We start from the raw sequence: 13313 nt of genomic DNA, 5'->3' as shown, positions 1-13313 counted from the left end.
TTTTGAAGACCAAAGATAGAGTGAAAATCTTGAAAAACAGCCAGAAAGAAATGTGATACACTGTCCATGGGGAAACAAGTTGAAATAATAAATATTTCTTATCAGAAACAATGGAAACCAGAAGATGCTAAAAGATAAAAATGTTCAACTTAAGAATTCTATATTCTGTGAACACAGATCTCAATAATTAAGCCGAATTAAGGATATTCTCAGATAAAAGAAACTAAGGGAATTTACTGCCAGCAGCCAGCAGATCTCCATCACAAGAAATGGCAAAGTAAATTCTTTAGGTGAAAGAGAAATGATGCCAGATATAAACTCATATTATCAGAAAGCAAAGTAACGTATCATAAATGGTAAATATGTAAGTAAATTATAAAATATTAAGAGAATCTCAGGTTTCCAAAAGGTTGCAAAGAAGAACTGGCAGAGTGCAAGGGTATTGGTGACCATAATGACATTACAATATACCTGGGCATCACAACAAAGTTCATAACTATTACAACATAGTTTAGGACTCCTTCCCCCCATACCAACTACTTCCACAATTAAAATTAATGCAATTTGATTCATACTTACAATCATTGGTGCTCCAGGATTTTGAGCTATAATTGTAGTGATTACTAATATATCATTTCTAAGCTGACGATCATAATGACTAAAACCTCTCATAAACAGATTTTTAAATACTTCCTTCAAAGTCCTAGAAAGCAAAATCATATCTTTAAAACCATATTTTTGTAAATGCTACTTAAGTGTCTACCAACAAAAGCCCCCTTTTTATTTTTATTTTTTAATGCTTATTTATTTTTGAGAGATAGAACACAATCAGGGGAAGGGCAGAGAGAGGAAGACAGCGGATCCGAAGTGGGCTATGCATTGTTAGCACAGAGCCTGATGCAGTGCTCAAACTTACAAACCCCAAGATCATGACCTGAGCTGAAGTCTGAGGCTTAACAGACTAAGCCACCCAGGCACCTCCCCCATTTTCATATTATACTATTCATTTCAAAGTATTTGTAATCTTTTCTACATTTCCAAATCTGCCTCTACATAGGATTCAAATCTCTATCACATAAGAATCCATCAATCCAAATCTATACAAGGTGGGTACAGTGCTCTAAAATAAAGATTAATTCATATCATTTTCCTTTGTAAACTACTTAAAGGCTTTTCTTTGTTGTTAATATTAAAAAGTCCTACACCTCCTTACCAAGGCTAATCAAGCCTTTCATGTTATGGTCCCTGCTAATTAGCTTCATCTCTCCCTATTCTACTATTTTCTGCTCTCGATATATTGAATTTCTTTCAGTTTTTTTTTTTTTTTTTTTTTTTTTAATGTTGCTAGGTTCTATTTTCACTTCTGTTCCCCTGTCTAGGACGCAAAACTCTTCTCTGTTGCCAATTCACATTTATCATTCAGATACCAAATTAAGGTTCATCAGGAAGTATTTATTAACTCTCTAAATCTACATCAGGTTTCCTGTACAATGGGCATTTGTTGTTTTGTCTTCTAGCACTCACTTGTCCTTCTTCTTCTTTCTCTTCTTTCTTTCCTCTTTCTTCTCTTTCTTTTGTTCTCCTTTCTTCTTCCTCCTCCTCCTTCTTCTTCTCATTATTATTATTACTATTGAAAGATTTTATTTTTTAAAGTAATCTCTACACCCAATGTGGGGCTTGAACTCACAACCATGAGATCAAGAGTCTCATGATGTACCGAATGACCCAGCCAGGTGCCCCTCACTTGCCCTTCTTATGATAACACTACCCTTATTTTTATTTGGGCATTTACTCTTTCCCCATTTTTGGTCTTGCAAAGATGCCTTCAGCTTCCTTTTAGCCAGAACATTTCTTTGTCACTAGTAATTCATTCTGGAATGGCATATAGCCAATCCAGACTACACAGGGCCTACAGGGACTCAATTCGAAATATTTTCTTTGGACTTTCAGAATAGCAAGTCTTTTCTGCTTCATTTGGGGTTGTGACGATATGAACGTACACTTCCTAGGTCTCACCATGTGGATCTTGGGAATAAAGACAACACACTGGAAGACTGCAAAGGGATGACGAGGGCCCAACTCCTTTTATTTGCTGAGCCTTGACTACAACTGCCCACGAAACAAGTTTTATCCTTGACTTTGTAGTTACATAAGCCCATAAATATCCTAAATGGTTTAAATCTGTTGGTCTGGGTGTGCTGATTCACTCTTTTCTAAAGAACATGTAGCACCTTGTGATAATGTCTTTCATAACATTTAGTTGCTATTGACTTGTCCATCTCCTAACATCATGCAAATTCCATGAAAGCAGAGACCATGTCTGCATTGCTTTCATTTGTATTTCTATGGCCTAGTAGTGAAGTTGGCACAGAGAAGACAATTACTTGATGAATAAATGAATAAGTAACTTAAAGGCTCACTTATATTTCTTGTTAATGCTTATTGCAACATCTGGAAGACAGTAAGTACTCAAAAATAAGTTTAGTGAATGAACAAATGAAGTAGTTCTTTTAAATGTCTAATTTTACTTTATACTTATTCAGAGACATAACTTAGTTTTAATTAATCTACTTTAAAAGCTTTCCAAATAGAAAAAAAATGGCTTGATGTGCAGATGCATTTATACCACAGCATAAAAGTGATGTCCTGAAACATAGCCATTACATGACTCAAAAGCCTAATTAAATACATATTCAAACAAGGATGTTAGTGATGTCACTGGCTATCATTTTAAGGTTAAAAAGCATTCCTATCTAACTACATACTTACAGCAAACATTCCAAGTTACTAAGCTGTTGTATGATTTCTTCCTTTGAAGATTTTTCCAATAAGTTCCAAAGTATTTCTGATGAACGAAACAGAAGCTGTCCAGAGGGATCTGGGTCATTGAGGTGGGCACAGATTCCACTGGCTGCTTGGGCTTTCATCATTAAAGTACAATTAACTTCTTAAAATAAATTTAAAAGTTATTTATGTTGTATAGTTTTGGCATTGTTAAATAAAAACAAAAATAGTTGAGAATGAAGTATTTAAATTTAATAATATACAAACCAGAAGTTGAAAGATGTTGCAGAGCTTTAAGTACCCAAAGCTTCTCAACAAGTTGATTTTCAAGTAAGGCCAATGACTGGACCATTTTTTTTGCCAATCCTCCAACTTCAGCCATCTTAATCTTGTATGATGAACTTGCTTGCTGGTAACCTAAAAACAATTAGTTAAAAAATATGTACAGTTATTTCACATAGTAATCATCTATGTTCAGACAAAGGAATGAGTAATTTATTATTATAAACAACAGCAATAACAACTTAAAAAGTGTATGGCATTTTAAAATGGTATAGCACAAGGACAGGAAAACTTTTTCTGTAAAAGGCCAAGTAATAAGTATTTTAGGTTTTGCAAGTTATAAGGTTTCTGTCTCAAATACTCAACTCTGTTACCATAGCACAAAAACAAGCATAAGTAATGCAGAAAATAAATGGATGTAGCTGTGTTCCAATAAACCTTTATTTACAGTGGGCTGATTTTAGCTTTGGGGTCCATAGTTTGCTGGTCCCTGGTGTAAAATTTGAAATAGGACCGCAGATCCGAGGGGGCACATCTTGAATTCTAAAAAAGAGCAAAATATTTCTTATTTGTCCATAGATATGCCTCCCCATAAAGAAAAGTGGTATGATTACAAATACTAAATGTTTTCACTATTTAAGTCAATGCATTACTTCAGTTGCTTTCAAGGAAAAATGATGATGTGACATGACAATGACATAAGTGAAAATATAATGCTGTTTTGATAAATGCTAGTGAATAGAATGGTATTTTAGGGAAGTGTGATTCTTGGCAACGCATAAGAATTTCCTTCTGCCTTAGTTCCTATGAGAAACATTACCTCCTCTTTTGACATAATTGCACAGGTGCCTGCCTGACTACATTCAATGAGAAACATTAAATAAACATTAGAGGGTACTTGCTCACTTGATGCAGCTATTTCCTCTCTTGGTGCTGTGAATTATCTAGCTCCCTGACTTCTTCACTTTTGAAACCAATGAAGTTCTTTGACTTTGCCATAGTTCTGAGAGGTCTGTCAGTTTGTGTTATCTTTCTGAATCTCATCTTTGGCAATGGACAAGGCCCTGTTGATTTCTGGGATGGGTTCTCTATGGTATACCCTAGTTACTTACTTTAGGAATTTAAAAAGTATGGAGAAGAAAAAAAAAAGAGTATGGAGAGGAAAGCAAAAATTGCCTGTAATTTCACTATCAAGAGATAGCAACATTAAGATTTTGGTATATTTCTTGCTAATATTTTTAATGTACGCATATAATTTTAACAATATACTTATATGTGGAATTTTATATTCGATTGCAGCCACTAAACATTTTTTAAGATTCTCCCCATTCTGTAAAATATTTTCCCAAATCATGATTTTTAATTCCATACTAATCTATCATATGGATGGACCAAAATGTACTTTCAAACTCCCTGTATCTTTTTCTATTGAGTTCTAGTTCTATGGAAGCATATAGTAATATTAAGGCTCATGGACTGGATTCCTGTCTCCAGGGCTGTCTCTTAAATTGTTCTACTGAGGACTTTTCTCTGTGGTTCCAGATGTCCAGCCATGCCTACCACTAAAAACCAACTGTGTGACAGTAAGAGCATTGCCTAGGGCTCCTAAATTTTGGAGCCTGATTAAATTAAGGTCAGCCTCACCACACTTTAACTACTCTGTTTTATCTTAGACATCATTTGTCACCCTTTCTTTCCATCTTAAAGGGTGCCTGTCTCTTGCCAAGGTTAACCCTATCCCTGTGCTCTTAATTCCATCCTCTTCATGCTTTCTTTGGGACTTTCACCCTCCCATTTTTGAGTTACTAGCTTCTTGTTCTGTCTACAAACCTCATTTTCCCCTCTCCTATAAACAAATAAAAAACAGTAAAACCCAAATATCCCTCTTTGATCTTCCTACCAGCTCAGCTCTTCTCCATCTTCTTCTTTTTTCTTCACCACCTGATCTCACAATTTAAGTAAGCATTCACTGCCTCTACTCCCTTACTCCCCCTGCCTCTCTTCTGACAATCCTGTACCTGCCCTGACCACCTCATGGCAATACATCCACCAAAGGCTAGCTACAACTTTTCAGGTACCATATTAATTTGGCCTTTTCATTCATCAATCGCCGAAGCCTTTACTACAGTATTTGATGCTAAAACCACTTCTTCCTTCATCAAATTTTTCATTCATTGGCGCCTAAGACATAACAGTCCTGAGGTTTTCTTTCTCCTCATTGAGCCTTTCACTGCTGATTTCTTTGGGTCATTTTTTTCCACATGTCAATATGGGCACTGTCCATGCTGCCATTCTTGCTCCTTGGCTATTCATATGCTTTATCTCCAGGCAAACTGAACTATCCTGATGGCTTCAACTTTCATCTCTATTTGTATAAATTCCAAACCTGTATTTCTGGTCTATTCTAAGTATCCACTGTCTACTATCTACCAAACACTTCTACCTGTCTATATCACCAATAATTCAAATGTGACATTTAATAATCTCCTTACTCTGTGCTTCAGAGGTCTTTCCATTTTCCTTAGTCATAAGTAATCTTTCTTTACTACCATAGCTTATTTCCTCATCTCTTAAGAAACATATCACTTAAATTATTTATGTCTTCTCTCCCTTCCTATACTGATTATAAATTATAGAAACTATGAAGGTAGGAACTATGTCCTAAATAATATCATCCACAATGCAAGTGCCCCCTGGCTTGATACCACCCATTTCAGTGTGACTCATTTTACCATTATATATTAAGATCCCTTAGCTATAATATACAGAACTTTCTTCCCAAAGATGAGTGAGAATGTTATTAGCATTTAGAATTTAACATCTAATTGGGTGGAAAAGATATTGTGAATAATTATAGAAGGGTTAGAAAAACAATAAATAATATCATTAACAGTATTAAATAACATTAATAATAATAATTACAATTAAACTAATTTAGGCATTACTTTTAAAACTGTATCCTAAATATTTAGTATTAGAATAAAAATATCATGCAAATAATTACATATATATGTGTATATATATACATGTGTGTGTGTGTATCTATCTATCTATATCTATATACATATACACATACATACATACATATATATCCTTCTTATAAAGGTCATGGATTTAATGATTTCTTTGGAGTCTTCCAGAACAACAGACAATATCTTAAGAGTAATTGGGTGAGGTTTTCCAAGAACCACTGACTCATCAAGACCCCTGGCTCTAGGGCGTAAGTGACTTATGGAGATGTGCACAGGACCACAATCCTCAATAAAAACCACAGGCCCCAAGCAAAGACAAGACTCATTCTTCTTTCCTTTATGAGTCTCCCAGATGCTCTATCCATATTTACACTCTATGTCTTCAATAAACTCTGCTCTTATTACCTCTCAGCTTGTGTTTGAGTCCTGTGGGAATACCTCTGGGTCCTTGGATCCCACTAGCTTGCATCAATCCCACCATGTCTTTGTAGGTTCAAAGAGACAGAATAATGTTTTGTAGACGTAAGTTGTTACTAAAAGACCATTGAAAACTTCACCTGTAATATGCTTCTTTGGTGGTTCTGCATGATAGAAGTCAACAATACACTTACAAATTTGTATCCTCAATTCAGAATTTGCTATTTTCATTAATTCACCTGCCAGAAAGATAAATGAATGCTATTTAATAACACTGTCATAAGTTTATTTGCAAATTTAAATGTGTGAGTAATATGATTAAAAATATCCTCACTGGAAATTCAAGCTGGATCATGTATTTTATACATGCACACACATACACAACATCCATACATGAAATACCTTGGGTCTATCCTTATAACATTTGGCCCCTCAATCAACTCAACCTCTTCTTCCCAAGGAGAAAGGAATGGTGATTAATAGCATAAATGCTGGAACCAGATGGTTTTAAGATTAAATACTGGCTCTGCCGTTTACTACCTATGTAAACTTGTATGTTTTCTCATCTATAAAATTTGTATAACAACAGTTTCCACTTTAAAGATTGCTGTGGGGATTAAATGAGTTAATATGAGAAAAAGATGAGAATAGAGTCTGGCATATAATAAGTTACTATTATTATTTTGGCAAGATATAGGTCATACACACACACACACACATATGCACATGTGTTCGTGTGTGTGTCCCAACTGGAGACTGGAGTTGGGAGAATCAACTTCAGGGCTGAACCAGATCTTGGTGGAATCTGTGAGGGAAACAGATAATGAGGTGTTCCTGGAAAATCTGTGATTTGCATTAGGATTTGCACAATGTTCACCTCTGGGAGTGGTCAGTGAGTAGGGACACAAATGGACCAAAGGAGAAAGCACATAGGAAAGCTTCACACTTGCTTTAGGAGTATCTATCTGCAAAAAATACCACTAAAATAAAAAAAAGAAGAAGAAGAAGAAGAAAAGAAGACAATTTCCAGATGATTCCCTTAATTTTTTGAACACTTCCTTTTATGTTGAAAAATCATTACATTTTGGAAAAACTTAGTCAACAGAAACAACTAAACTTTTCCAACAAAACTAAACAAGTTTACGGGAAATTCTAAGGTTTCTCATCTGCTCCCCACCCTTTTAGTTCTTGTAAGTTTAGATCATTTCTCACGGTTTCCTGTTTTATCTCAGGACAGAGTACCAACATTTTCCCTCATACGTTTCCAAAATCCTGCTCTTGAATCAGAAATAATTATCACTTAGAAGAAAAAAGTAATATGACTTACTACTAGGAAGAAGCTGGAAGTTATTAGTAAAAATGAACATTTGTTCAACCCCTTATACTCTATACAATTATTTTAGCTTAAAACTCATCTTTTCAGCAATTAAAAAATAAGGGACAGGACAGTAGTATTTGCAGTCAATAATCAGTGAAGGGAGCTCATTTTAAGCAAAGAGTTCATACTTCCTTCACTCTTCTATAGGCAGGCAAGCAGTTATTCAGCAAAGACCAGACTGACACAGTAATAAAGAGACATGTATTTATCATACAAATGCCTGCCAACACTCTTATGGAGGCAACATTTAAAAACAATAAGGGCAATAGAGGCATTTTTTTAATGTTATCATCCAAACATGCATCTTTTTTTTTTAATGTTTATTTATTTATTTTGAGAAAGAGAGAGAAAGGGAAAGGGGCAAAGAGATAGGGAAAGAGAGTATCCCAAGCAGGCTCTGTGCTTGGGCCCAGTCCCACAAACCATGAGATCATGACCTGATCTGAAATCACGAGCCAGATGCTTAACTGACTGAGTCACCCAGGTGCCCCCAAACCTACATATTTTATGTATTAATGTTATCATGTCCTCCTTTGGGTTGGCTTCCCATTGTAAATTTCCACTGATGGTAGAGATTCACAGAGTTCAAGTTTCCTATTAGTTTCCAACCTGCCTGCTCCTTAAGGTCATCTTATCTAACTCCCCACATTTATTCTAATTTCCTCGACACCCTTACTCCATTCTAGCCCATAATAATTTCTCCCAGAATCTACCATAGAAGACTAATGAAACTTATTTAGATATAAAAGGATGTCTCACCATTTTATGATTTTATATAAAATTTTAGATTATTTAATGAACAATTTGGATCCCAATGATTCTAGCAATCAATTAGACTAGCAATTATGAGAGTTTAACATTGAAAACATTTTTGTGATTACTGAGAGGAACACATGTCTGATTTACAAAAAAAGTTAAATATTTCAACAAACTAAATAACATCAAGACAAATAAACATCTGCCAGTCCTTAAATTAAGGAACACAGAATCTTGTTGGTATTATAAAATGCCTAAGTGGATAATGATAACAAAAATTATCATCAAGCACGCTATGATTAATTCCCAACCAAAAACAAGAAAAGAACCTACATTTGAGGGACTCTAAGACTTAGTATATAAGACACTTTTTTCTTGACAGTAGGGCCTGTCATATGTTACACCCCTCTACCTTAAGCAAATCTTAACTTACCCAGAAGAGCGATTGAATTAGCAGTATCTTCAGCATATGTTATTTCATCCGATACTTTCTTTTTCAAAAATGGCAAGCTTCAATAAGAATGAAGAACAAATGAATTATGTTTAATAAAGTCTGTAATTGAGCCATTTGTAAAGTATGAGAAATTTTCCTTTCTAAAGGAAACAATGAAAATAATATCCTATTCTGTAGCCCTGGGAGAATTGGCAACTATCAAAAAAATTTTTGTTTCTAACTAAGTGACCAAAAGGAAAATAGGTTTATAAAAATAAAGAGAGATGGACATAAAAGGCAAAGGTTAAGAAAGCCATCTTGCAACACTGTATAAATAAAAACCTTAAGAATCCTCTTTTCTCTCTGAAGGCAAAGTAATAATGGATTACACGTATACCTCTATCAAAATTAGGAAGACACTGAATAATCAGATACAAATCACAGACCTCGGCTTACCTAGAACTTGAAAACTGCTCTGCTCAGGGGCTTTTAAAGTTCTGAAAATCTGATAGATGAATGGTCTATTTGTTCTCAAAGGTTAGTGACCTTTTCCTTATTAACTGGATTTTCCTTATTAACTGGATTAACTGGATCCTTGTTACCATCCACAAAATAACAAATACACTTTTTAAGACTCTAAATAATCCAAGTTAACAAATATTAATTATATTAGACTTCTATTTCACAGCTACTATAGCAAAGCTATTTGAAAATAGTTTATTTAAAAATCATAAAAAGCAGGGCATTCAAACCTAAGTCATTAGTCTAAATGTGAAAGGAGAGATAAAAGTTATTTCTTAAATACAAAATATTAACTATTTTGGCATTTCATGAGTTCAAAATTTGAATCTCCTGTACTATATAAAGTATAATATATCCTCTCTATAGGACTTTTAATTCATGCTTGTCAAGAAAAATTTAAAGATATTTCAAGGGAAATCTTTGAAAAGCACAATTTTATAAATGCCACAGAGATTCATTTTTAGTGTTTGTTAGAACTTTTCATTTGAAACCAATAACTTATTACTTGTTATCCAGCTCGTTGTTGAATCTCTAAAGTGAAGAACTCTAAAATTACTTTTTGTCCTCAAACTTTTCTACCAAAGAAAACAACCTAAAAGATAAAGCTAGAAAAGTTCCCCCCAAAAGGTTATGAAAATAATATGCATTATATCTCTGATGTAGTGAGAAAAACATAGGCACCAAAAACAGAAAGGCTAGGTTTTATTTTTTATTTTCAATGTTTTTATCTCCCAAAAATGTCTTGAGGAAAGAATCAATCATGTGAGGGTGAGGTATGGAGAAATGCAGGATGAAAGCAGAAATTATGAAAGAAAACTATTAAATAATTTGAATAATTATGAAATATGAGGGAAAGTGAAGAATGCAATTCAAGTCTGTCATATTATGTAAGGAAATATTCAGTTGCAGCTTTCACACAGAACCAGTTCTTGGTCAAGCTCCATAAGAGCATTGCTGTTGAAAGTAATGCTTATAAACCTGGTATTCTAGGACTTGCAGAGCCTCAGAATTTGAAATGATAACAATATAATCCACATCAATATCATAATTTGCAATTAGTACATTAAAAAAAAGAGAGAGGGGGAGGGAGCCAAACCATAAGAGACTCTTAACAACTGAGAATAAACTGAGGATTGATGGGGGGTGGGAGGGAAGGGAAAGTGGGTGATGGGCATTGAGGAGGGCACCTGTTGAGATGAGCACTGGGTATTGTATGGAAACCAATTTGACAATAAATTTCATATTAAAAAAAAAAAAGTTCTTTAAAAGCACCAGAGTAATAATTTACTTCTTTTTTTTTTCATGGTCTGTATTAAAAAGTAAGGTATGGTGAAAGTATTCAATAAATGATTTTTGGTTATTTTATTCAGATATCAAAGAAATTAAATGTAGATAGTTATAACATTTTAAAATATTATTGCTACTAAACCTAAAAGTGAGAGTTAAAACTACCATATATATATGCTCCTACTAGTGTTATTTGTGTATTAAAAGAAACATGCTATTTAAAAAGTTGAATTGTTAGAAAGATTTAGAAGGTTAAATTATCAGAAAGGTTTATTGCTATTTTGAGAAATCTCCTCTACTATATTATATTGAAACCTAAAAATGGATGTCTTGATTAGCTACTATGTGGCAGCAAGGAAGCAGAAGATATTCCTAGTTGCCCCAAATGGGTGAAGAAACAATAGTATGGAGGATAGAATATATTAATTTTATAATGCTGACCTCTAATTTACATTTAAAATATACATAGAAAAATAACTGGTGACATTTTATTCTTCATTGGAATTTGAAAAATCAATAAAACATGACTCAGAAGTTAATATATCTTTGAGAGCCAAATTTTCTAAACAGAGAAAAAAATACTAGGCAAACTATTTAGTATTGTTCATAAATTTTCTCAAAAATTCTCTAAAAAAATCATAATTTCTTGCTTTCATCTCACATTTATCATTCACTTGAGAGCAACTTATTGTGAGAAAAAATTTTATTATAGTTTAATCTCTTGTGGCTAGAATCTCCCATCACAATAAAATTGACCACCTCTGAAATATCAACTGGAATCAAGTGATCCAGTGAAGTTTTGAGTTCTTTATCACATACTATACCATGATGCATATCTTTGTAATATAAAATAAAATAATATGCTACATGCTAATGTAAAATAAAGTTAAAGAAAAAAACTTACCCACATAATTTTAGGATATTAAATGCAGATTCTATAAAGTGGGGCTGGTTTTCAATTTTTTCTGCACACAGATTCAGAATTTTAAATATTTGTGCTAAATCCCTTAGGGGCTTTAATATTTTTAGTTAAGAAATAAAATTAAGATTAATATTTTTATTAACATACTCTATAGCACTTCTCTCAAGAAAGTCTATAGAATTCCTTCTATTTTGTCAAATGTGGTTGACACTTTTATTTTTTATTTTTTGACACTTTTAATTATACTAATTTTGAAGTCTAAAGAGGAAAACTTGGAACCATATATTTTTTAGGAATATTATTTAATTTTTGTCTCAGTAATCGCTTATTCAAAATATCATTTTCCCTTACCACACCTTTAGAATTTGATTACCAACTACTACACTATGGATTCAGCTGATCAATAACTTACTATTGGCAATAAGAAATAACACATAGAAAAAAACAATAGCTCAATTTTATACTTTGTTTTTCCCCCACCCACACACAAAACATACACTGCTCCAGAATAAGCAACCCAAACCTACCTTATTTATTTTATTAACATTATTCAGATGCATGTTCTTATTTTTATGTTGTAAATTGGCTGAGATTTTATTTCATTTAAAACTCATGAAATGAGAGGCACCTGGGTGGCTCAGTCAGTTAAGCATCCAGCTTCAGCTCAGGTCATGATCCCATGGTTAGTGAGTTCGATCCCTGCATGGGGCTCTGTGCTGACAGTGGGGAGCCTGGAGCCTGCTTCAAGTTCTGTGTCTCCCTCTCTGTCTGCCCCTTGCCCACTCATTCTGTCTCTGTCTCAAAAATGAATAAACATTAAGAAAAAACTAATGAAATAAAAATTTTGCTTTTATATTAGTCTAAAAGCAAAATTTATCTTCTCTAAATCTTGAGGTAACAGCACCTTTTATCTATTTAAAAACCCCAATTGGTGGGTGCCTGGGTGGCTCAGTCAGTTAAGCATCCAACTTTGGTTCGGGTCATGACCTCATGGTTGGTGGGTTTGAGCCCCACATCAGGCTCTCTGCTGTCAGCACAAAGCTTGCTTTGGATCTTCTGTCCTCTTTCTTTACCCCTACCTGGCTCTGCTCCCACTCTCTCCCTTTCAAAATAGATGAACATTAAAAACAAACAAACAAACAAACAAAACCCCACCTGGTGCATAACAGCCAGTTCTGGAACTCTCTGTTACCAATCTGGTAAGATGACTACAGGGAGTGAGAGTTTCCTGTGACAATTGCATTGCCTTTTATAATAGCTAATATATGCAAAGGTTAAAACAGTAACAACAACAACAACAACCCAACAATAAACTGGTTCTTAAACACAGTTTTGAGCTGCACTGGTTTCCACATATTCTGATCAGGGTGGTATATACAGTGGGAATAATATATTTATACAATGTTTTGCAGGTTATCAAGCACCTGCATGTACATTATCTAGCCTTCCTAACAACATGATGAGGTGCTGTTATCCCGATTTTCTTAAGAGGTGGAGAAGTTAATACGTTTATCAACAGTACAAATAATCAGGTAAGTTGGTAAAAATAAGACTTTGACT

The 13313-nt window shown here is 34.0% G+C and overlaps 2 protein-coding genes across 13 annotated transcripts in view; one reads left to right on the top strand and one right to left on the bottom strand.

The window, feature by feature from the left end:
* FAM237B (family with sequence similarity 237 member B) overlaps window positions 1-13313 on the top strand; it is a 167725-nt gene that overhangs the window by 69085 nt on the left and 85327 nt on the right. The window lies entirely within an intron of this gene.
* Window positions 1-13313, bottom strand: part of CFAP69 (cilia and flagella associated protein 69) — a 62032-nt gene that overhangs the window by 34673 nt on the left and 14046 nt on the right. Inside the window, exons 4-9 of one of the 3 annotated variants that reach the window (XM_019443252.2) lie at window positions 11736-11845; window positions 9023-9099; window positions 6596-6694; window positions 3052-3201; window positions 2770-2947; window positions 580-703 (exon numbers count right to left, since the gene is read on the bottom strand). In XM_019443252.2, the coding sequence (XP_019298797.2) occupies window positions 580-703; window positions 2770-2947; window positions 3052-3201; window positions 6596-6694; window positions 9023-9099; window positions 11736-11845 (738 nt within the window). The remainder of the gene's footprint in view (window positions 1-579; window positions 704-2769; window positions 2948-3051; window positions 3202-6595; window positions 6695-9022; window positions 9100-11735; window positions 11846-13313) is intronic. The other 2 variants (XM_019443254.2, XM_019443255.2) reach the window with 2 other exon arrangements.

Source organism: Panthera pardus, unplaced genomic scaffold (genome assembly GCF_024362965.1).
Source record: "Panthera pardus isolate Hobbes unplaced genomic scaffold, ASM2436296v1 HiC_scaffold_8, whole genome shotgun sequence".
NCBI lineage: Eukaryota > Metazoa > Chordata > Mammalia > Carnivora > Felidae > Panthera > Panthera pardus.
The sequence above is the reverse complement of the archived record's forward strand: the minus strand, read 5'-3'. Positions and strand labels throughout refer to the sequence as shown.